The sequence below is a fragment of the Diadema setosum genome, chromosome 3 (genome assembly GCF_964275005.1).
Source record: "Diadema setosum chromosome 3, eeDiaSeto1, whole genome shotgun sequence".
Taxonomy (NCBI): Eukaryota; Metazoa; Echinodermata; class Echinoidea; order Diadematoida; family Diadematidae; genus Diadema; species Diadema setosum.
In genome coordinates this window covers 34725717-34750469 of record NC_092687.1, presented here as the reverse complement: position 1 = coordinate 34750469, position 24753 = coordinate 34725717, and the positions used below count along the sequence as shown (strand labels likewise).

At 38.0% G+C, this 24753-nt stretch overlaps 1 protein-coding gene across 1 annotated transcript in view; it reads right to left on the bottom strand.

Annotated features, from left to right (window-relative positions):
- The window catches only part of LOC140246810 (uncharacterized), a 39194-nt gene extending 16801 nt beyond the window's left edge, over nt 1–22393 (bottom strand). The window contains exons 1-4 of the mRNA XM_072326141.1: nt 22102–22393; nt 14632–16181; nt 13268–13429; nt 10886–11068 (exon numbers count right to left, since the gene is read on the bottom strand). Coding sequence (XP_072182242.1) covers nt 10886–11068; nt 13268–13429; nt 14632–16181; nt 22102–22393 — 2187 coding nt within the window. The remainder of the gene's footprint in view (nt 1–10885; nt 11069–13267; nt 13430–14631; nt 16182–22101) is intronic.
- Between the last annotated feature and the right edge of the window lie 2360 nt (nt 22394–24753).

Sequence of the window (24753 nt, the reverse complement as noted above, 5' to 3'; positions counted from 1 at the left end):
AGGAAGTAAACCACCAGAGTAACAACAATGAAGGGATTATCAGATTAAAGTGAAATTAGACATGCCTCATTAATACATTCTGTCCATAATTAATGCCAACTTTCAAAGCAGTAGCACTATCCTTTCAAAAGTTATAGGAGTTGAAACTGAAGAGTGTGGACATGGTTTTTCAGAAATGAAAAAGGGATTCTAAAAACACACCTAATCACACTATTCCACCAAAAATGTTCGAGATAAACTGCTAAAAAAACACACTTTCCTGCCCGTTTTATGATGCCAAATTTTAGCATAATGTAAAAGAAGACCCTCTCTTTTAGAAAATAAATATATGAAAAAGTCAAGTTCGGCTAGGTTGACCCACTTCACTTATTTTCAGTCCTCACGCAAAATCAGTGTGTGCGACTTTATGTTCGTTTTGAGGTGCACGGTCACATATGATAAAGAAGTGCCTGGAAGGGGTCAAAATAACTTGGCCTTTATAGGGTTAAAGGGGATGGCTAGTAACCGATCAGTGAGAATCAGTGGGAATGCTGAGGGATGATTGTTCCAATCCTTGTGGAATTCATTCAAATAGATTCGTCGTACAATTTATATCGAAACAAAGCTTGGCATTCCTCTTTAACTTTGCCTACTATTATGCCCATCTGAACAGAAATTTTTAGAAGTTATACACATTGGAAAAACAGAATTCATTCTCAAAGCATGACTACCTTCGTGTCTCAGAATAATGTGGCACACAGGGGGTTTCCACCAAGGCACATAAAGAGTTAAGAGTACATTATATATCTACTGTTGTGTGAAAATTATTTGCTTCAGAACGATCTCATATTCAAGTAATGTGCAGATAAATGCCCCGTCACTTTACCAGGCACGCTAACCTGGAAACATTAAATTGCACATTACTTGAATATGAGACCATTCTGAAGCAAATAATTTTTCACACAACAATAGATATATAATGTACTCTTCAATGAATCCAACAAGAATTGGAACAATCATCCTCCAGCATTCCCACTGATTCCCACTGATCAGTTACTCGCCATCCCCTTTAAGGTAGCAGTACATTTTGATAGAAATTGTTATTTAACAATGTGCCTATAATTGATGCCATTTAAATAAACTTCTTGTATTAATTGTTACACTGATGTCATGAACGCGACCGAGCCCGAGCAAGCGGAGCGAGCGAGGGAGAGGTTGTGGGAGTAAGGGGGTCGTCCCCCAGCACGGTGAGAACTGAAATTGCATTTTGATGTTGTAAATGGTGCAATTTGATGCATCCAGAAATTGTCATTCCCCGTTGTGTACTAAGCCTAAAGAAGGGTCAAGGCAATGGGAGGGTGGTAAGATACCTCTCCTATATTCGATCATAATTTTTCCACCTTCCAAATTCCAGGTCAAAATCTTGGGGGGAAGGAGGGGGGGGGGGAGGAGGGGCGACTGCTCTTTCGCCCTTCCCCCCACTCACACACACACACACACACACACACACACACACACACACATACTTTTAGGTGAAATATTTGGACAGATTTCTAACAAAATAAAGCAAGAAAATATTTTCATTTCGGGAATTATAATTATGTGTGGGTGGTGCAGATATGGGGCGCTTTCTTTTCTTCCAAAAGCAACAAAATCTTCTCATCTCATTCAATTATTAATTATGGAGGGGGCGCAAAATTATAATATGCTTGCCCGGCCAATTTTTTAGTTGGGTAAACTTTTTTCTTTTGTTTGCCCCCCCCCAAAAAAAAAAAAAAAAAAAGAAGAAGAAGAAAATATTTTCGTCTCGATAGTTAAGGGGGGGGGGGAGGGGGAGGGCAATATTATGATATACTTGCCCTCCAGTTTTTGGTTTCTTTTCTTGTATGAGGTTAAGGCTCGCGCTTGGGCTCGCATTATCAATATGGATTGGTCACCAGCAACGTGCTGTACATAGACCCTTCATACTTGTAAGTAGCACGAAGCACGTACATGCAAACATGTACGTGCTCCGTACCGTACAGTACGGTCGATAAACCATAGTAAACACTGTAGAATACTCGTAGATATGTATGAAATCAGTGCTGACAGAGCCCAGGATGAGAATCGTTTTTGCACACGATTTTGTTGTCCCTGATGGAAAATAAAAGAGAGAGAGAGAGAAAAAAACCCAGAATAATCATTTAGCGTCCGACGTTGAGGTCGCTCTCAGACTGAAGTGGTGATTTTCATTTTTTTTTTCTTCTTCTTTTTGCGGTCTGAAGGGGGGTGCGTCCGCACCACAACGCACCCCCCCCCCCCCAGTGACGCTTATGCGATCTTACGTTATGTTTGACTCTCACATGGCTATGTCTGATCAAATCACCAACATTAAAGCAGTCCGTTTCCAACTGCGCACATCGGTTTTTTCGCAGGTATTTGACTCGCTCTGCAACGGAAAAAAAAAAAATGTTCACGCACTCATTTCTTCACGCCTTGATTTCGGTAATGATTTGTTTTTCAATCTACCAAACTACGAATTGCTCAATTACAAAAGCTACAAAAAAGCCGCTGCACGTATTGTTTCTTTGTCATGTAAACACAGTCATATTACCCCTATCCTGAAGAGTCTTCATTCGTTACCTGTACAGGAGCGTATTCGGTTTAAGATACTTCTTTTGATTTATCACGTTACTGAGAGGGCAGTTCCTGATTACATTGTTTGTTTGTTTCGTGAATACCAACGTAAACGAACTCTTCGATCCTCAACTTCGGGTGTTTTACATATTCCGTTTTCTATAAGAAATCTTGGGGGAACTAACTTTCGCTCACGCCCTTCCAACACTGTGGAATTCACTTTTTCGTGAGCTGAAAGATTCATATTTCTTAAAATCTTTTTCGGAGTAATTTAAAATCTTATTTATCTATCAGTGAATTTTGAAGACAAGTGCCTTTTGAAGACGGACTTTTATATCTTTTTTTTTTTTTCTGCTTTTCATCTTCTTCTATTACGGTGATGTATTTGTATCTACAGTCTTTTTTTTTGCTTCCATGTAAAGCGCCTTGAGCATTAAATTAAAGTGGAGAATGGCGCTATAGAAATTGTATGTATTATTATTACTATTAAAAAACACATCAACCCAAAATGAGACTTATGGCAGTACATGAAATAAATGATTGATATTTCATGTTTAATCACGGCGGATCCAGTAGTGCCCTGAAGGGGGCGAGTTGGGGGAGATAGAGGAGGCGGGTTTTGTTTCACTCTTTCAACATTTTTTTTTAAAGCATGCACGGCAGATTTCACCAAACTGTTGAATGCGATCTTTTACGTTGAATTCGCCATATCAAAACATGAAATTTCAGTCAGTAATGTCCTTATAGCACTGACTTAGCTCTATTAATTGTTTTGATTTGACGGAAGAAGATACCCCCCCCCCCCCAAAAAAAAAAAAAAAAAAAAAATCCAGAGTTTACGGACTCTGACCTTTCAACTCCTCCTCCCTCTTTTGGAGATTGAGGGGGGGGGGGAGGTTCGAATAGAAAGAAATAATGAAGATCGTATCACCATAAAGATGCTATCGGCTAGGTTTGGGGAAAATCCGTCAACGATTTTCTTTTTTGCGCCCCAATGTGTAAAAGAAAGGAACTGCAACTGTAAACATGAACTAAAAAGATCTTCCTTTTCTAAATGTAAGCCCTCCTATCCTTGTTACCGACCTGAATAACAACATTTTCACAAAAGTTCGTTCAAACTCTTATTGCAAAATAATTAGATATCCCCCTGGCTGCGAGAGTAACACATTTTCCTTTTTTTTTTTCATTTTCGGAATGACAAACCTTTGGGATAATGAATAAAGGGAATAACCAGGAATTCGGAGCAACGATTCGTTGGGAGAGGAAACGTATCAAAGTGCGACCTCAAACCTATTACTCAATCATCTCTTTGTTAACATGTTTTGTTTTTTTAAGTGAACACAAAAGTACAAACAACTCGACGATCTCTCTGTCTCTTAAATGTACAATAAAAAAAAATAGTTGGAATGGCAAATTACTATTGCTTTTCATTGATGAGTATAAAAACACCATATCATGCTAAACGGAGGATTTCCGTGTTTTCATCAGACAATGATTGTATACTGCATCATTTTTGTTCGTTTGTGACGAAATTTCAATGCATGAAAAATAAACAAAAACAACCCCTACAGAGAAATTCACCGTCCAGGTAAGGGCATGTCAAACTGAACCTCAACAAACTTGGCAGAGTGAATACCCATTGGGCAAGGTCACCACCCCTTGAAGGCAGCTGTTCAAAACCGTTATACCAGCGCTTTAATGAAAAGTTCATATCTTGTATCTGGAGAAAAAAAATAACAAGAACAAACCAAAACATGACTTAAACTTCACATTAATGAATGAAATGATAAACAAAATGACTAATTACATGAATTTACACAAATACATTGTTCAAGCAGAAGCCTGAGGGTATAAGCTCAATCGTAAGATGTAAGAACTTTTATTATCACATTGCTAATGCAAATCTCTCTTTACACACCTTTGCACTTCCGTACTCTTCAGCAGTATATTTACAAGAACATAATGCCTTGTATACTATGCATTAGGCTAGTATCGTCCAAACTGCAGGCCTACTTAGTGGCTAAATGAACCCCTGGTGTTAGGTTTAGATTAGGAATTCTTCCATAGATTTTGTCAATATAGTGACCAGTTGATACATGAACCTGTCATCAAATCACGTGGGAGAACAGGGGAAAAAAAGAAATTGCAAAGAGTTAGGTGATGAAAAAACACACTAATATACTATAAGACTTATGTTAATACACGAAAGAAACAGACATTTCCACAGAGGTGCATCTTTAGTTTATATCTTTATTGTTAATTTTCTCCACATTTATATTGCGGTATCAAAGTTACAATTGCACATACCTCATGATAAGGAGTTATTAATTTGACCACAGTTAATCTTTTTCTTATAATTATCATTGAGATGGTATAAACCTACACTTCTTGAAGAATTACCCATCTTGTAACTTTATATTGATTGTATTATGATGTAAGTGGAAGTGTATTAAAAAAAGACACATGAACACACAGTCAAAGTAATGTATGAGGAATTCAATCAAACAGGGACATACTTCGTGACGAGCCCCCCCCCCCCCAAAAAAAAAAAAAGGATGGAGGTCAAGGAACTAACCTTGACAGCATAACGCCGAGATCATTAAAAGAAATAGAAAAAAGTGAAATGTAAAGAGATTGGTAAATGTCATAAGCTATAGATTTTGAAAGTGTTAAAAAAAAAACACGTACGTATTAGAGGAAAACAAATCCATGAGGAATCTAAATTTTGGCGCATATTCATAAAGATTGGTAAAACTCTGAGCAAACGAGCTGGGGACCTAATACATGCAGTGCACAATTTGCGGTAACTCCATACACCACGCTAGATGAGCAGACTGCCATGTACACCTTAGAGAAATAGGCTTGTTGCTTGAAAATGCATACACAAGTGATGGCCTACGTACCACAAATAACTGGCATAATGCAGATTAGCAGCTAAGGAAAGTTCAACAGATCATCTCGATCACAGTTGGGTCTTCCCTCTAAATGTCAGCAAACTTAACTGTTCTGATCATTCTATGCGTTTCGGTTTGACGACGTGAAACTATATAACGTCCTGAAGCAAATATTGCGTACAGTATTGGCTCTACATAATTATTTCCAGAGACAATACGTGTAGTATGAAGTACAGAATGTGAATAACAGGATGGCCTCGGACGTGATCAAGGGAATTCGTTAAGCAATATGTGATCGGCATGTGAAAGGTTCATATCATTGGTTAATTTCCATTAGAATTATTTATTTGTTTTTCTTAGGTCTCTCGAATTCCAAGATTGTCAACCAAGTATAGGGGTCACACCTGTAAATATAATTGAATATCCCTGAGTGCTTCAGAAATTGAACCAAAGATGCTAGATATTGGTAAAAAAAAAAATACAAGATAAAAATCATAAATGCAGTTTGGCGAAAAAAAGAGACTATAGGGTGCACAAAATATTATAATATATATATATATATATATATATATTTTTTTTTTTTTTGAGGGGGGAGGGGGAGACTCGTAATCTTGCTTTGCGAACCCTTAAACAGAGTTTGACCTGAAAAACCCCCTCGGAAATTTGATTGAAGGAAGGGATTATCTCACTTTTTTCAGATAAGTGCAGGTAAAAAAACCTCATTTCTCCCAGCGATTTTAAATACAGAGATTCTTTTTTTTTTTTTTTTCTTCACACACGTCTCTATGGGGAACGAAATATGCGCGTGACTCCTGTAGCAGAAGCGTTGTTGAACGGGAATTTTCAAAAAGCGCCGGGATATGTAAAAAACTTTCAATATCGACTGGGAATGTAAAAACGCTGTAGCGGAATGTTAAAATCATGTGTTTCAATGGTATCATCTACCGATGGTATATGTAGAAGAACTCGATGTCTAACAGAATTGCTCATGAACCATTACCGCTGCTTCAATACTTTTGTAAACCTCACAACAGATTTTCACCAAACTTGGCAGATAACGTCTTTATGGTGAAAATTGTTATGATCGTATTTCTTTGAATGATCCCCCCCCCCGACGAAGATAGGAAGGACAGAGGAGTTGAAACATCAGAGTACATGAGCTTTTTTTATCTTTTTCCTTCAAATCGAAAAAGATAGAGCTAAGTTGGTGCTATCAAGACATTAATGACTGAAATGTCGTGTTCAATTGTGACATATCCAGCAGCAGAAAGGGGAGAGGGAGGGGGTTGAAGCCTTGGAGTCCATAAACACTGTATTTGTTTGTATCTTATTCTGTCGAATTGAAAAAAAAAAAGTAGAGCTAAGCTGAGTGCTTTGAAGACATTAATGACTGAAATTCCATGTTTGTTTATGGTGGATTCAGAGGTGTCCTAATGGAAGAGGGATGGGCGGAGGAGTAGTATTTTTCGCTTTTTTCACCTTTCGTTTTTGCTTTGTTTTTGTTTTTAGTTGGTACTTCTGTGTGGTACTGCTGTGTGGTATTGTCCTGTGATAGTCATGTGGTATAGCATGTCAACAGAAGAAAAACAAGCACAAAAATATCCTGTTACATTTGTTCTGTAATTAAAGTGTACAAGAAAGCAGTTGTAAACACCGTATGTATCCAAACTACTGAACATTCTCGGCACACAACCAGAAGAAATTATTGTGTGCAAGTCACAGGCAATGACGTGGCATTAATGTACATGGTTCTGTGGTTTTGGAAGTTGATAGTGATGCTCTCGATGATGGCCCATTTGTAAAGAATAGAGACAGGGAGAGCCATGCTGATGCTGGACACATCAGAGTAGTAAAATGTGTGACCAATAGATTGAATGTAATACCTCTTGGTGAAATCGAAGGAAAGCATGCGATTTATGAGAGAAACAGGGAAGTTATAACATGCCACTTTTTGTTCTCTTTCCACAAGTTGGTACACAAACTTTCCTAAAAACAGGTCGGGGAACATGAAATGAGAAGTTGCAAAGAGTTGTATATCATTGAATCATTGGATATTAATTCCATTTCGATTGTAGGTAACGATATCCCTCTGCCAGGTCATGTCGCAATAAGGGGGCGTCACCAGCTTTTTTCAAGGGGGTGCGTCTTAAAACTAAATGTAACGCATATTTTTGGGACAGATATTTGGAATTCAGGAAGCTCTTAATCCCCAGACTTTTAGGATTCTTTTTTTTTATGGAAACCAAGCGGAAGAGGGGCACTGGCGTAGCTAGGATTTCATTTTGTTTTTGTTGTTTTTTTTGTTTGTTTGTCTGTTGTTTTATTTCGGGGGGGGGGTAGTACTGCTGTTGGTAAAGCTTGTGGTAGGGGGTTGTCCCCCTCCCACTTTAAGAACTTTTTGCATTTTAATGTTGTAAATGGTGCAATTTGACGCATATCTTTGCTTGTTTTATCGACTTGAAACAGTCCCGCTTGTTTAAGGTAGCAGTATATTCTGATGTCGATTATTATTGAACAATATGCCTATAAAATGGTATCATCAAAGCAAACTGCCTGTGTTAATATTTACACTGAATATCAAGAACGCGACCAAACAAGAGCGAGCGGAGTGAGCAAGGGGTAGGGTGTGGGAGGGGGTGTCCCCCTCCCCTCCCACGGTTAGAAACTTTTGCATAATGATGTTGTAAATGGTCTAATTTGATGCATGGTTTTCCTTGTTTTATCGACTTGAAATATTCCTACCCTTTTAAGGTACATGTAGCTGTATATTTTGATGAAGATTATTATTGAATAATTTGCCTATAGAATAGTATCATCCATATAAACTTCCTGTTTTGATATTTACACTGAATATCATGAACGCGACCGAGTAAGAGCGAGCGGAAGGAGGGAGAGGGGAGGGTTTGGTAGGGGGCTATCAAAAGATAGACTCAAAACTTGAATCTTGGCCTGTGAATTGAAATCAAGAAAGTATATAGTGATGTTGCTATCAACGTGGTATCCAGTAGTCATTATAGGAAAGGCATACCGACAAGTGACACCAAATAAATAGGACTTACTTACTTACTTACATTGACAATTCATTAGTAAAGTCAGTTACATTTTTTTTTCGTTTGCATGATTTTCACACAAAAAAAAATGAGCTAAGATCATCCCATTACTCAGAGTCTGCGACGCACATTTTTGTCTTTTTATTAATGAAATATTTTTGATATAATTATTATAAGATGGACTCCGTGGAGAAAATGTGGATATTCTCAAATGTTAAAAGGAAAGGAAATGACTATAATCGAGACATTACAAAGTTATTGATTTAGCGCAGCCAACAACTCAACAACAAAAGTGATTACTATACAGCTGTCCAGTCTGGTTTCAACGAAGCTTTCCGTTTTTAGGCTAAACTCTAGAGCGAAGTATTTTTAGTATATCCTGCGCATCTTTCCTTTAATACTACCAATAATCAGATAGATTAATGTAAAAAAAGAATAGCAATGCGATATCAATTATATGGAAGTTTACGAGGCTATCCTGGAGTTTGCTATGTGTAATTTTGATCATAATTCTAATTGGCCATTCTTCGGAAAAGTGTGCAATTACCGTTGTACAAATGACCCAACAAATGGAAAGAAATCAGCATTGAACATTTCATCCAGTCTTTTATCAATTCAGAAACTTCATTACCTTAGAAATACAAAACAATCAACGCCTGATTTTTGAAAGCTCACATTTTCCCCTACAAACATTTCCAAACATAGAGACCCCCCCCCCCCTTTTTTTTTTGCATGTTAAATCCAAATATCAGATACGTTGCCAACGGCAGCATCTTAAAAATCTGTTGATTGCCGGCTTATTTTTTGCTTCAAAATGGCAATGCTTATTTGTTAAACAACAACCTGCGATAACATAACACACATCATTAAGCTTTGATTTAATCTGTAATAAGAATGATCGCAATCTATAAAGTGAAGGCTAAAAAAAAGTATACATATATATATATATTTTGGTTTAAAATAAGTTCACCTAATCTAACTTGTTTTTTCCTCCATTCTAAATATATCAATGATCTTATTGATCACGTATGCAACTTTATTAACAAGACAATTACACTTCTCATAAATAGCAAATGTCAGGTAACATCTCCATGTATGCGTTACACTGCAAAAAGTCGGGTGTGAAATAGTGAACACCGAGTTGGTGTTAAATTTTCGGTGCTCATTTATGGTGTTAAATTAACACCTTCGGGTGTCATTTCCAAATTTTAAACTGTTTTTGAAGAGTTTCTTAGTAACTGCACTTCTTGTTGATTTTTAATTTAAACAAGACGATCAAGAATTTTACATTAAAATACTAGATTTTTGAAAAAAATGTGAAAATAAATTTACACCAAAGTAACACCAGCTGGTGTGGTCCCTTATTGAAGCTGGACGGGTGTTAAACCATTGATATTAACACCAGCAAATATCAAATCAACACCATGTGGTGTCATTTTTGAATAAACACCAGTACAGTGTCAAATTAACACCACGAAGTGTCAGGTGAACACTTTTCAACACCATCACAGTGCATTTTTAACACCTGTGGGTGTGGTCCTTTATTGAAGTTTGATCGGTGTTAGATTTAACACCCGTGGTGTTAAATCTAACACCGATGTTTTTACAGTGTAGGTTGACTTTGTTTGACACATGAAATGACACTGATATGCGGCATTATACTTTGATATTCTCTCAAGAGTCTGGAAAGGGTAACCTAACTGCGATTTGGCGACATGATTGAAGTAATCCCTTAGAGAAATGTCAAACTATCATATTTTATGTGATATTTCATTTAGGCACTTGAGGGGCAACAAAATGAGGTACAGAAGAATTGATTTGAATGATATGTTAACGATTAAAAACTTTTTATATAATCGCTTCCTTCTCTGGAGGCATGGGGTATTTAGGGTTACATCGGTTACTTGGGATCGTATTTTTAATATTATCCCGGATGTCCTTATAGTTTTATTGATATGTATTTTATGGGTCTAACCTCTCGAATGAATGCATCAAAAATAAAGATTTCTTGAATAGGTAAAATAATCGATGTAAACTGTATGAACATGGTGGCGATACGAAAATAAAAGTTTTGCACACTTTTGGGTAAAATGGTCCTAAGAGCTCATTTTATGAACATTGTGTACCCATCCTGTGCGTGTAGCAAAACTCATACCATTTCCCATATATTCAAAGCAAGATGCCACAAACCATTTCAGCACCATAAAAGTTATAATCACTTGTCAAACAAAATAATGGCTACCATGAGCATGCCTCCAGAATCATGAAGAGACTAAATCAGACGGAAAAAACAATGCATATTAAAAGTCCAAAGTATAAATCTAACATAGTCCTGACATGACGTACTTGACATGATGATGCTGAGGCGATGGCCGTTGAGAGGAAATCACCGTCCAGGTAAGGGCATTTCAGACTGAAGCTTGAAAGACTTGACATAGTGAATGCCCATGTTGCCAAGTTACCCCCAATGGAAGAGTGAAGTCGACAACCGTCATCCCAGCTTTCAATAGATATACTCACATCTTGAAGCTGTAGAAAGACAAATTGACAAGATTCGAATAATAACTTGTAAATAGGTTGTTCGCAAGGAATAAATGCAAATAAATCGATAAAATATACTGCAATTTAAGTAACTGCAGGACGAATGTGAAGAACATATCAGTTAAAACAAACAAACAAACACACACACACACACACAAAGAACTCGGACCTTTCTTTTTTTTTTTTTTTTTTGCAATATCACATTAACCACATCCCATCCCTTGTGTTTGTAAAAAGCGACATGTCTAATTTAACAAAAGACAGACTCAAAACTTGAATCTTGGCCTGTGAATTGAAATCAAGAAAGTAGATAGTGATGTTGCTATCAACGTGGTATCCAGTAGTCATTATAGGAAAGGCATACCGACAAGTGACACCAAATAAATAGGACTTACTTACTTATTTACATTGACAATTCATTAGTAAAGTCAGTTACATTTTTTTTTTCGTTTGCATGATTTTCACCCAAAAAAAAAATGAGCTAAGATCATCCCATTACTCAGAGTCAGCGACGCACATTTTTGTCTTTTTATTAATGAAATATTTTTGATATAATTATTATAAGATGGACTCCATGGAGAAAATGTGGATATTCTTAAATGTTAAAAGGAAAGGAAGTGACTATAATCGAGACATTACAAACTTATTGATTTAGCGCAGCCAACAACTCAACAACAAAAGTGATTACTATACAGCTGTCCAATCTGGTTTCAACGAAGCTTTCCGTACACGTTTTTAGGCTAAACTTTAGAGCGAAGTATTTTTAGTATATCCTGCGCATCTTTCCTTTAATACTACCAATAATCAGATAGATTAATGTAAAAAAAGAATAACAATGCGATATCAATTACGTGGAAGTTTACGAGGCTATCCTGGAGTTTGCTATGTGTAATTTTGATCATAATTCTAATTGGCCATTCTTCGGAGAAGTGTGCAATTACCGTTGTACAAATGACCCAACAAATGGAAAGAAATCAGCATTGAACATTTCATCCAGTCTTTTATCAATTCAGAAACTTCATCCCAGCTTTCAATAGATATACTCACATCTTGAAGCTGTAGAAAGACAAATTGACAAGATTCGAATAATAACTTGTAAATAGGTTGTTCGCAAGGAATAAATGCAAATAGATCGATAAAATATACTGCAATTTAAGTAACTGCGGGACGAATGTGAAGAACATATCAGTTAAAACAAACAAACACACACACACACACACACACACACACACAAATAACTCGGACCTTTTTTTTTTTTGCAATATCACATTAACCACATCCCATCCCTTGTGTTTGTAAAAAGCGATATGTCTAATTTAACAACTCACCAAGTCGTATAATGATTGTAATTTATGTTTGGTGATTTCAAGGTATCTATTTCCATGTTACACTGTATCATTCATGTAGTAAAAATGTACTTACACGCAAGCTGCGGATTTTGCGATAAGCATAAGCTGATCTATATAATAGGGGTACGACAGAAACCTCTTGGCTGGTCAGCTTTTGTCTGACCCGGGACGAAAACGGAAGTGCAGGCAATAAAATATGCCTTCTATATAAAAACGCAGGTTCTCCAAACATTGAAAAATACTATGTGTTCTGCTCCCCTTCATCCACCGAACAGTATTTGTGCTGAATTGGCAGCTGCATGGGTACTAATCAACAAGAACCAAAAAAAGTAGAAAGCTAGTTTTATCCAGAAAAAAGGTCCTTATTTATTGTCATAATAAGTGATAGCGATAACAATATTTTGGTTATCATAGCAATTCAGCATTAAAGAAACTGTATACATTTTTATTCAGTAGAAATTACAAGAAATTTCTGGAATCCCAGCTGCACAGTAATTTGTATAGTTTCAGTTACTGGAAGCAATTTTACTGTGAAACTTAAGTTAAATTACTGTAAAACTTACAATGAATTGCCCTAGGTCTTACAGTAATTCATTGTAAGACTTACAGAATAATTTTTTTCGAAAAAAAACCCCATAATTATGACGTACATGATTTACTTGTGCCTAATGCAGACAGTGCCTACAGAAAGAGAGGGAATGATTCGGCGAGGAACAGCACGTATTTTCTTCATAAAATTGTATACTTACACATCGTACATACTGTTTATCACTTCAAGTTCAGTTTGTATAGCACAGGGCGGGAGCTTCGAAACTGCTAGTATCGTGGACGATCTCACCTGACAGTTCGAAGCCTTGTCTCCGATGATCTTGTAGAAGTCCGCGTGGAATATTGAGTGCTTTATTGTCACTTTGCGCAGCACACGGCTGGAACACATTCCCTCCGCCAGGTCACGTGACACAGTTCTACCGCAGTTGACCTCGTCAAAAGATAGCGACCGCTAATGTATGAAACAAACATTAATTCATGTAGATAAAACATAAAGGTGGAACTCTAATACACACACACACACACACACACACACACACACACACACACACACACACAAAAAAAAAAAAACAGTCGCATTCAATGTGGACGGGGGGGGGGGGGGGACAAAAAAAAAACATGATTACTGCATTCATGTTTTCATTCCAGCCTCCAGGTACTGGATGGTATAAATGAAAAAAAAAAAATGCCTGACCTGCTTCATTTCTTAAAGTTCCAGTTTACCTTTGGGAGCAGTGATTTCAAAAATGTTCAAGATATCACATTTGATTCAAATGTGTAGGTCTGTTGTGTCATGAAACATCCTACCATATAAAATTCTTGCAATAAAGCCTAAAATGTAAGGAGATATCAGTGTTTTTCTCTAGAAACCGTAACTGTATACGCTTTAGTCTGGAAACATTTTTATTATAACTATTGTTTATATTTTGTGTATTTATCAACACTTGACATCGATTATACGGATTCAAATTTTTACAGTAGTTGTTTCTATCCCTAACTCACATTTTAGAACAATTTAAAGCACTAATGCTGGGTATTTGTTTCATCTGCAAATGGTAAATTATGCCTTTAACGGGGCTGACCCAGAAGAAAGAAAATGAGACGGGGATTCATAATACATTGTACTGCGAGCCCTAAATGTACGCACGACGTAGTGTATATCGCATCGAAACATTAAGACAGGAAACTTTTTGAAAATTGATCTGATTTGTCAAGAATATGAAACAGTTGCAGTTCTCTTCCAATGAGATATCACTATTTCTTATTATCTTGGGAAACATCGTAGGGTTGTTTAATCGAAACATTTCAAGCAGGCTGTTGATATGACATTTAATGTCGTATTTATATCATTAACAAAAGATACAGACAATTCATAACAGTTTCATATCAACTCAAAGGCCAATTATATTGATATTTAAGAGGAAAGCATTTTAAATCAAATGCAACATTATACATCTATTTGAAAAGAATATGCTAACGACAATCAGCGTAAGTTTTCAGAATGTTAGCGATTACATTGTATATGGCACAGAAGGTAAAAGGATTCACACCCAGTCATGCAGAGAAGCCACCACTAAGAAAACGGACCAAAAATATATTACCTTTTTTCGTAAATTATTATTTTCAAGTCGATTTGCAAGTCGTGTCACTTACCGCTTGTTCAAAGCTCACAATGAATGCTACTCCTGATTTTGTATGTTGTGGCATTTCCCGTGATAGCTCGTATTCTTTCCACCCTTCTCCGACTGTTTCGGCGGCCTCCTCAGTATGACATTCAAACGCAACGTCAATGCAGAACTCCTTGTCATCACACTCTAGCAGATCTTTTATGATACCAAGGCAAAGTTCTTTTCCTAATGATGAGGCGAAGTAAAGTAGGTAGCGAAACTCTCGATATCGAGGGAGAAGTGTTTGTTTCAGCTGGTTGTACTTAGCACGATTATTGACGTATACATTTGCAATATATGCTCCTGCAACATATTCTTGGAACAATTTGTGGGGGAAAGAAACCACTGACTCAACAAGGGATGTACTATTAGCATCATGCCAACGCTTCTCTCTGGTGACATTTTTCTCTATTGTCAAAACCCCAACTCTGCAGGATGTTTCCATTGAATCGTGACAATCTTTGAAGCGTTCTTCAGGAAATGAAAGCCGTTTAGCAATCAAACCGTTCAACGCTATTTCACCTATGTCTTGAATCGCCCTACCAGCTTCTGTCAAATGATCAGTAAACGCTTTATCCTGTAAACGTTCACAGGCCTTTGATGCGTAGTGTACTTTCAGAAAAGAAATCATTTCTCCAAAAATCTGAGAGAATGTTTGCAGTTTTGCCAATTCTTTCCGTTTCTCTTCAGTAAAGTACTCCCACATAAGGCAAAGCATTGCACAGTAGATGGGAAACGGGGCCATGTTAGACCGAATGATGTCATTTCCCTTCATAAAACTAATCAAGCTTTCTGCAAGAGAATTCTTCTGTCTAATCTGAAAGTATTGACTTATATAAGTTGCTAAGTTCCCCTTACTAAATCCTTCTACGCTGATAAAAGTATACCTTTCGGCTACTTTTTTTGTCATCTTGAAATCGTGGCTTTTCCACGGTCGTGTGGTCACGATTACCTTACATAACTTATATTGCTCTAATGCTAGAATTCGGATGACCTCACTGTTGCTCCGTTCTTCTATATCTTCCTTAAACTCGTCAAAACCATCAAACACAAGAAGAATTTTTTTTACATTTGTTGAGATATAGCCGTCTATCTGGTCCGGTGTTGCTGCATTTGAATCAGGCAAATAACTTTTCAGAATCGCACCCATACTTTTGCCGTCGGTGACATCTCGAAGAGGAATAACAATCACCAAATCCAGATCCTGGAGAATCCTTCCCTGACACCAGTCCCAGGCGATCTTGGAGGAAAGCGTTGTTTTACCGACACCTCCCTCGCCCTCGATCAGAATGTGCTTTGAAAGTTTTCCGCTCTCGTCATTTGCCAAAATGTCCTCGTAGGTTATCGGTGTTTTCCGCATGTTACCTCTGTCTATTAGGCTCAAATTTGTGTAAATGTCATCCAAGCTAACACGTTCCATAAAGTTGAGTGGATCCACAGTGACCATACGCCTTGACTCACGGTAGTACTCCTTCAGGTCTTCCTTGCATTGCTGTACTTGTTTCTCCCCAAGCGACGGGGGGAGGGGGGTTGGTGCTGATAGCGACGGCGAGCTGGGTGCTGAATTTTCGGAAAACACAAAAAAAAAATCACTTTAAAATTCTTTGTCATTTTTTAAGTTTCCTGGGAACCTGCATAGAGGCAGATGCTTGTTGGAGTTGGTTTCCCGAAAGAAAGTAAAACATATGTATATATAATTATACGCATTATTGTTATTATTATTACTATTATTACTAACACTATTTCTAAAATATACAAATAACAATAATACATACTATGTACAAACACAAACACGCACACACAAACACACACACACACACACACACACACATATATATATATATATATATATATATATCGAGAGAGAGAGAGAGAGAGAGATAACGTGGCAGACTGGCAGATGAGGGTTGATATACCGTCATTAGAGAGATTCTACAAGCCCTTTTACTTTACCTGCCCGCATTTTCATAATTTTTAGATTACTCTTTCTTCTATCTTTAATTATTATTTTAGTTATTCTATTACTTGAATACTGGTACCCTCTTCTTGTACACCACTTTTGCTTACTCGTATTTTGAATCTTTAAGTGTTTTTCATCACTCGATGCATTAAAAACTTGCATGTATTCTATTTCTTAGTTGGATTACGTGAAAAGATAGAATAACTGAGATTTCAGTAATGTAGATCGAATACCACCAGGTATTGTCTTTTACTGGCCTTTCGCAAAGTAAAGGCAGAGATCCGAATGAAACGTGTCATGATCTCTATTTTACTCTACAGCTTTGCCGTTGTCTTTATACTCAAAGCACCAATTAATTACGGATAACAACAACCACTAGGCATGCGTATGAGAGGCCTTAAACACAAAGTGGTTGTGAAGGTCATAAACACATTCAATCGAAAATACTGACATAAAGAAATGTATAACAAATATCTTTGTGACCAACAGTTAATGTTCTTTGCCATATCTTTTGTATATTCACATCTCAGCAAAGTTAAATACACTATACAAGATATCTGTAGCTTGTTTTACAGTCTTCAAAGTATATTTTGTTTTGCAGATCACAGGGGCGTCACCAGCTTTTTTTCAAGGGGGATGCGTTTTGACACTAAATGCTTACGAGATTTTTTGGACAGACATTTGGAATATAGGAAGCTCTCAATCCCTAGACTTTTACTGTTTTTTTTTGAGGGAAACTAAGCGGGGAAAGGGCACCGGCGCGCCGGTAGCTAGGATTTCATCCGGGGGGGGGGGGGGTAGTATGCGAGGGAGCGAGCAAGGGTGGGGGGACGGTGTGGAAGTGCCGGAGAGGGTTGTACCCCTTATAAATGGATTATACAATGACGGTGTGAAACGACAAATTACTCGCAGCGATATCAGGGGAATGGCATGATAATCAAATGCGAGCGAGCAAATAGAGCGAGCTTGGAAATTTTGACATTTTACAGTCCAAAAACTGCCGTTTGTAGCCATATTTTTTCGCTTTGGAAATAAAGGAGGGGTGGGGCGCAACGGGCGCAACTGCCGGTAATTACTGGCAGCAACATCAGGAGAATTGCATAACAATTAAATGCGAGCAAGCGAGCAAGCGAACTTGAAAATTTTGACATTTTACCGTTCAAAAACTGCTGTTTGTAGCCACATTTTTTTTGCTTTGGAAATTAAGGGGGAGGGGGGCGCACCGGGCGCAATGCTGGCAATTACTGGCAGCAACATCAGGTGAATGGCATAACAATTAAATGCGAGCGAGCGAAGAGAGCCAGCTTGAAAATTTTGACATTTTACAGTCCAAAAACTGCCGTTGGTAGCCATATTTTTTTTTTTTTTTTTTTTTTTTTTGCTTTGGAAATTAAGGGGGGGGGGGGGGGCGCACCGGGCGCAACTGCTGGCAATTACTGGCAGCAACATCAGGTGAATGGCATAATAATCAAAAAGTAAATGCGAGCGAGCAAAGAGAGCGAGCTTGGAAATTTTGACATTTTACAGTCCAAAAACTGCCATTTGTAGCCATATTTTTTCGCTTTGGAAATAAAGGAGGGGTGGGGCGCAACGGGCACAACTGCCGGTAATAACTGGCAGCAACATCAGGAGAATTGCATAACAATTAAATGCGAGCAAGCGAGCGAGCGAGCATGACAATTTTGACATTTTACAGTCCCAAAACTGCCTTTTGTAACCGTATTTTTTTTTTGCTTTGGAAATTAAGGGGGGCGCACCGGGCGCATCTTACTGCTGGCAATTACTGGCAGCAACATCAGGTGAATGGCATAACAATTAAATGCGAGCGAGCGAAGAGAGCGAGCTTGAAAATTTTGATATTTTACAGTCCCCAAACTGCAATTTGGAGGCATATTTTTTCGCTTTGGAAATAAAGGAGGTGGGGGGGGGGGGGCGCACCGGGCGCACCGGGCGCAACTGCCGGCAATTACTGGCAGCAACATCAGGAAAATTGCGCATAACAATTAAATGCTAGCGAGCGAGCGAGCGAGCTTGAAAATTTTGACATTTTACAGTAAAAAACAAACAAACTGCCGTTTGTAACTATATTTCTTCGCTTTAGAATTTAAGGGGGCGCATCGGGCGCAACTGCTGGCAAATACTGGCAGCAATATCAGGAGAGCATAATGATTACATTGAAAATATCACATTCTACAGTCCAAAAACTGCCGTTCTTTTCTGAGCCATATGTTTTTCGCTTTGGAAATTACGGGGGGAGGGGCACCGGGCGGAACTGCTGGCAATTTATTGGCCGCAACATCAGATGAATTGCATAACGATTAAATGCGAGCGAGCGAAGAGAGCGAGCTTGAAAATTTTACATTTTACAGTCCAAACACTGTTGTTCTTAGCCATATTTTTTCGCTTTGGAAATTAAGGGGGCGCACCGGGCGCAACTGCAGGCAATTACTGGCAGGAACATCAGAAGAATGGCATAAAGATTAAATGCGAGCGAACGGAGCGTGCGAGCTTGAACATTTTGACATTTTACAGTCCTCAAATTGCCGTTTGTAGCTATTTTTTTTTTTTTTTTTTTTTTTTTTTTTGCTTTGGAAATTAAGGGGGGGGGGCGCACCAGGCGCAACTGCCGGCAATTACTGGCAGCAACTTCAGGAGAATGGCATTACGACTAAATGCGAGCGAGAGGAGCGAGCGAGCTTGAAAATTTTGACATTTTACTGTCCAAAAACTGCCGTTTGAAGCTATTTTTTTTTTTTCGCTTTGGAAATTAAAGGGGGGGGGGGGGGGACGCCCGATGCGCCCTCTCCCTGGATCCGCCACTGGTAGTCAAGGGTGTGGGTTTATGTCCATGACTGGGGGAGGTATGACCAGCGAGGTGGCGTCGAAGTGAACAAGCGGGAAAAGGATGTCCAAAATCTGCACTTTTTAGAGCATCCCCTAAACTAATTGTGCGTGTTTGTTTGTGTGTGTGTCTTATATGTACATGGAAAAGTTAGGAATTAGCCCAGGTCAAGTCTTTTTTATTGGCAATGCAAGACATTTTTACATAGACTAGTATGTAAAGCAACACTGCAAAATCAATGATCTAGCTTTGATATAACGAAGCGTAAAGTACAAAGGTGTACATTCTACATCACATTACGCAACATTGTAGCGACTCTTCGTTCGGATGTACTGAGTACACTGCGCACATCCTGCTTATATGCAGAATGCCAACCAGGAATCACGCTGAATCAAACACAATCTTTTGTCGGGTCCGGGCTTTTTGAACAATGTTTCACACTATATACCTATCTAATTATGGTTAAAAGAAATCATAGAAAAATACCTTATTTCTTGATCACCCTTTCATTCAAAAGCAGTTTACTAACACTTGAGGAATACTATTTCGGTAAGTCTTTTTTTTTTTTTAAACCAGCGGATTGGGAGGGGGCGCACCCTAATTCCCCCCTCCCCCTCCCCCCCCCCCCCCCGCTCCGTAGTTACGCCACTGCTTTTGGGTGAAATAATTGGACAGATTTCTTGAATTCTAAAAAAAGCGAGAAAATCTTTTCATCGCGGATATTATGATTATGTGGGATGGGGCAAACGTGTATAAGTGCGCCGTATCGTACGGATTTACAGTACGGTCGATTAATAGTAAACACTGTAGAATACTAATAGATATGTACAAAATCAGTGCTGCCAGAAAGTGCGAATTGATTTTGTGTGTGTGTGTGTGTGTGTGTGTGTGTGTGTGTGTGTGTGTGTCCCTGGTGCAAAATATAAACAAAATTAGAAAAGAGTAATTATTTAGCGTCTGCCGTTGAGGTCGCTCGCAGACTGATTTTTTTTTTTTTTTTTTTTTTTACGATCTGAAGGGGGGTGCGTTCGCACCCAACGCCCCCCCCCCCCCCTGGTGACGCCCATGTGATCATAATGATAATCCCTAGCGTAAAACAAAATGTTGTTTCTGTCCCCAGCTGTCAACAGTTCGTTTATGTAAGACGTATTGGGTTTGGGTTGATCACGAGGTGCAATCTTGTATTTGTGATAATTTCTTTTTCTGTGTAAAAGAATGCATAAGGACACCGACACCTAAGGAAACCTTGAAACTATTTATAGTAAAAAATAAATGGCTCTTGCTTAGGGATACATAATTGAGTATATGAATATAAGAACGACCCAAGTCCATGGAAGACCATTTCGAGTAAACTAAAAAAAACTTCATATCTTTTTTTGTTTGTCCAATAATATTCTATTTAACTGTGATGGGAAGGCAACATTGTATATACAAATTAGAACATATAGTATTATGACAATTAACATTAACATTAATTGTGGAGACGCCATTTTGTGTGATGGACTTGGGTCGTTCTTTGATTCATATGGACTTGGGTCGTTCTTTGATTCATATACATGATATTCTGCTATAGAGATGAGAGAAGGACGAGAGAGGGCGCTTTAATATGAATGTAAGAATGACCCAAGTCCTTCATTCTTACATTCATATAACATTTAACTCATTTATTTCAGGCACTTCCGGGGGTAATTAGGACTTATCATTTACACACCAGATGAGTCCATGCATAAGCTACAATTTCCTATGTCAAACTGAATTTGGCCAAAAATTGGACTTGGGTCGTTCTTATATTCATATACTCAATTATATCATTTTACTCATAATATCTTGAAGATAGCATCATGACAGGATAACTTACTTCGTCTATCTAGCATATCATGTGGACAATCGGAACGTGTTATGAAAAAAAAAAATCTCTGTAGGCGAGCAATATCTTCAGGAGTTATTATTCTTTTCAATTCACGGGGCCCAATATCAACTTGTTTTTTCGCTGAAAAAAAAAATAAAAAAATGTATGATGACCTTCAATAGGATGAAGATCACACACATCGGTGGCAATACATTTGTTTTTCTAACATAATCAGTACGTAAATCGGAATGAAACTTAGATATTCAAGATGCTTAACTAAATGCAAAATGTTAGTAAACACATCAGTGAAAGTTGTAATCATTATGCACTACAATATCTGTACAGTAAAAAGAGAGAAATCTAGATATTAAAAGTACACATTCCCTGGACTTGTTACTGGTAAAGTTCAAAGGTCATACTATTCCCTTTCTGAAGCAGGTCATTCTAGTGCTCTCTCATTATGCTAGAAAAGTCAAAATCCGTTGAATTTCTGAATATTTTCTTTGTATTGTATAGTGCACATATGATGCCATAAACTGTAGTAGTCTTCTGAATCAGCTGTCTCGTCGCCAATACTTGAACGGATTGTCAAATTTTCCTTAAACTTTCACTGATGCATTCTATTTGTATTGCTGCATTCACTGTTTCGACATGTATCTTGGAGGTTCATTTTCCTTGAAATTTTCCGATGATGCTTGTCTGCGTGGTTACTCTTGTCAGATTTACGGCACCTTCAAGACTGCACAGCCGCGGCGGGAGTGCACTTTACAAGTCTCTAAACGGGCACAGCAGTGTGATGACTAACCTGATTGTAGATATGTTTCAGCAATCCGAACTAGCCTGGCTCTCATCAGAGCCTCACGTAGGTCCGATCGAAGTGACGACGGACTCACTCTGTGACTCCACTTACGAAGCATGCAGAGAGTTCCATAGCTCGTTTCTTCGCGATATTGATGGTTAGTATGTATGAACCTCTTGATTTCTTCCACAGTGAAGTCCAACTCTTTCCCAAGGTCCTCAATGGCTTCATCGTCTGGAATATCTCTGGCAATGTCTTTCAGAAGGGATTCCGCATCACTCGACTGTTTTGTAGCCATCCTGTAATAATTTGAAAAAAAGTATTCACTTTTTGCGCTCTTTATTTGCATTAATTAATATGAATACTAGCGCTTTGACTTGACTGTGATTCATAAAACTGTCGGTTGACTCGCAAATCATGATAGCCCTAATTAACGCCTATAATAGGGGATAATGTTCTTAGTGGACACATCAGTGCGTTTCTGTCTATATGAAATGTGTAAAGTAGTCACGAAAACGTCGAACTAAGACACATTATTTTGCCAGCATGTGACTCATTCCAAGTCTTATCGCTTTCCAGGCGACATGCACGATAGTCTCCAATTGCATTGCAAGTTATTTTCCTTGACGTATGTGCTTAGTATGTGTTTCAGTGTTCGGTGACAGTCGTATAATAAGCGCCCCTCAGCGTTTCATCAGAGTATGACTTAAACATAATAGATTTCAATAGCTTTTCGTCGTAGTATACCATACATACAATACATGATCACCACGTCACGTAAGCCTGCACCATCCAGTACGCCGGTGAAACACACATACATCATTGGTTAATTCATTGATCCAAACACCAAATTTTTCTTTTCAAATATCTGAGCATTATTTTGAAATGTGTCACCCTTTACAAGTTATAAAACTGGACAGTCTTACCTCTTTCACTATCTAATAATCACCAATGTTAAATAACACATTTCTGTGAAGGATTTTTTTTTTCTTCTTCTTCATCTTCTTCTTCTTCTTCTTCTTCTTCTTCTTCTTTTTATCATATTTTTAAGGGGATGGTTAGTATGCCATGAAGTGGAAACGACTTAAAGCTTGTAAAGTGCTTCCCAAGAAGATTTTTTTTTCTTAAAGAGAGAGCACCCATTAAAATTATCCACCCGCGTGAAAATGCTTCGATTAGTTTATAGATGATTTGAATCGTGCAATTGGACATGTCAATAGTTACATTTGTTTTATGTCAAGCGTCATACATGTTTTTCCGATTTATCGTCGCTCAAGAGGACTACCAGTTTAATAAAGCCGAAGCTATGTTTCTACTTTTGATCTACTGAACTTGGGTAAAAAAAAAGAAATGATTGATTGATTTACTTATTTTTTATCATTGTTGTTGTTGTTGTTGTTGTTGGAGGTGTTGTTTTTTTTTTCGGGTGGCTTGTTTCTTTGTTTCTTTGTTTATCAAGTCATTGTATACGCATTTTCATTTACTCCCTGGTCGTCAACATTGAGAGTAAGATATAGTTTGCTAGATTTCACCGAGACATTCCTGTATGACAAAAAAAGAAGAAATTTATCAATATGTTGATGACACACTATAACTTACCTCACGTCATCAAACTGGGGTTGAAGCTGGTCACGTTTTCAAGCCTTGCTGGACATTTCTTCCCTTTCGGGTGTTAACGCACGCTTTTCAGATATGACTGCATGTGATGTGATGAGGAATGTGATGATACAAATTTATACTGATCCCCAGCGGTGCCTGCAGACGGTTGACTAGACAGGTGAAGATGGTTCAGGGCGGTGAGATCAATTCCTCCTGTACTGGTAATACCATGTAGTGAACCACGTAGTCACGAAGAAGGGCGTGGCTAGACCCAACTTATTCCACGATCTGCAATGATAGACGCATGAAGACCAATTATTGTCGCCGTCATTTAGCGATATATTCAAAATAGGTTCGGGCTGGGAACCTGTTTAATTACATTCAATTCCATTTCATTTGTACATATTCGCAGGGAAAGATAGAGTAGAAAAGATAAAAAAAGTCATTATGTTTTTTTTTTCTTTTTTAACACAAATGCATTCGAACACTAGTAATATCTACGTGTGCCTCAGACCGATAAAAGATTGAAACAACAAAATTAAAAATGAACATTGGTTTGGAGATATTGAGGACAATGGAACAAACGTTGATCCCATAAAATAACAGCAAAATATATTGGAGATATGAGTGCATGAGGCTATCGTTTAATAACCAAGTTTGAAGGTACGACATCATAAGACATTTGCATTTTGATTTTACGGTTTCGCTTTTTTGTTTTTTGTTTGATTGCTCGCGTTCCGGGAGGGGAGGGGTTAGAGTAATGTGTGCATGTGTATGTATGGAAGGGGGGAAGATTACACTAACTCATACCTACAGGAAGGTCTCTGGCATTGGAAATCTAATCTGTAAACTGCTAAATAGAGTGGACACTACTGTTACACAAAACAAACAGGGTAAATTTTGTTCAAAAGGAAACATAATGTTCTGATTTTCTTCATGACAGTGGTGGGTCAGTTGCACTAATCAGTGCACTAATGTACGGCAGCTCATCTAATCAATCAAGACATGGTTCCTAAAAATATATTTTATATGTTTAATGCTAAGCGGTGTAATATCTAG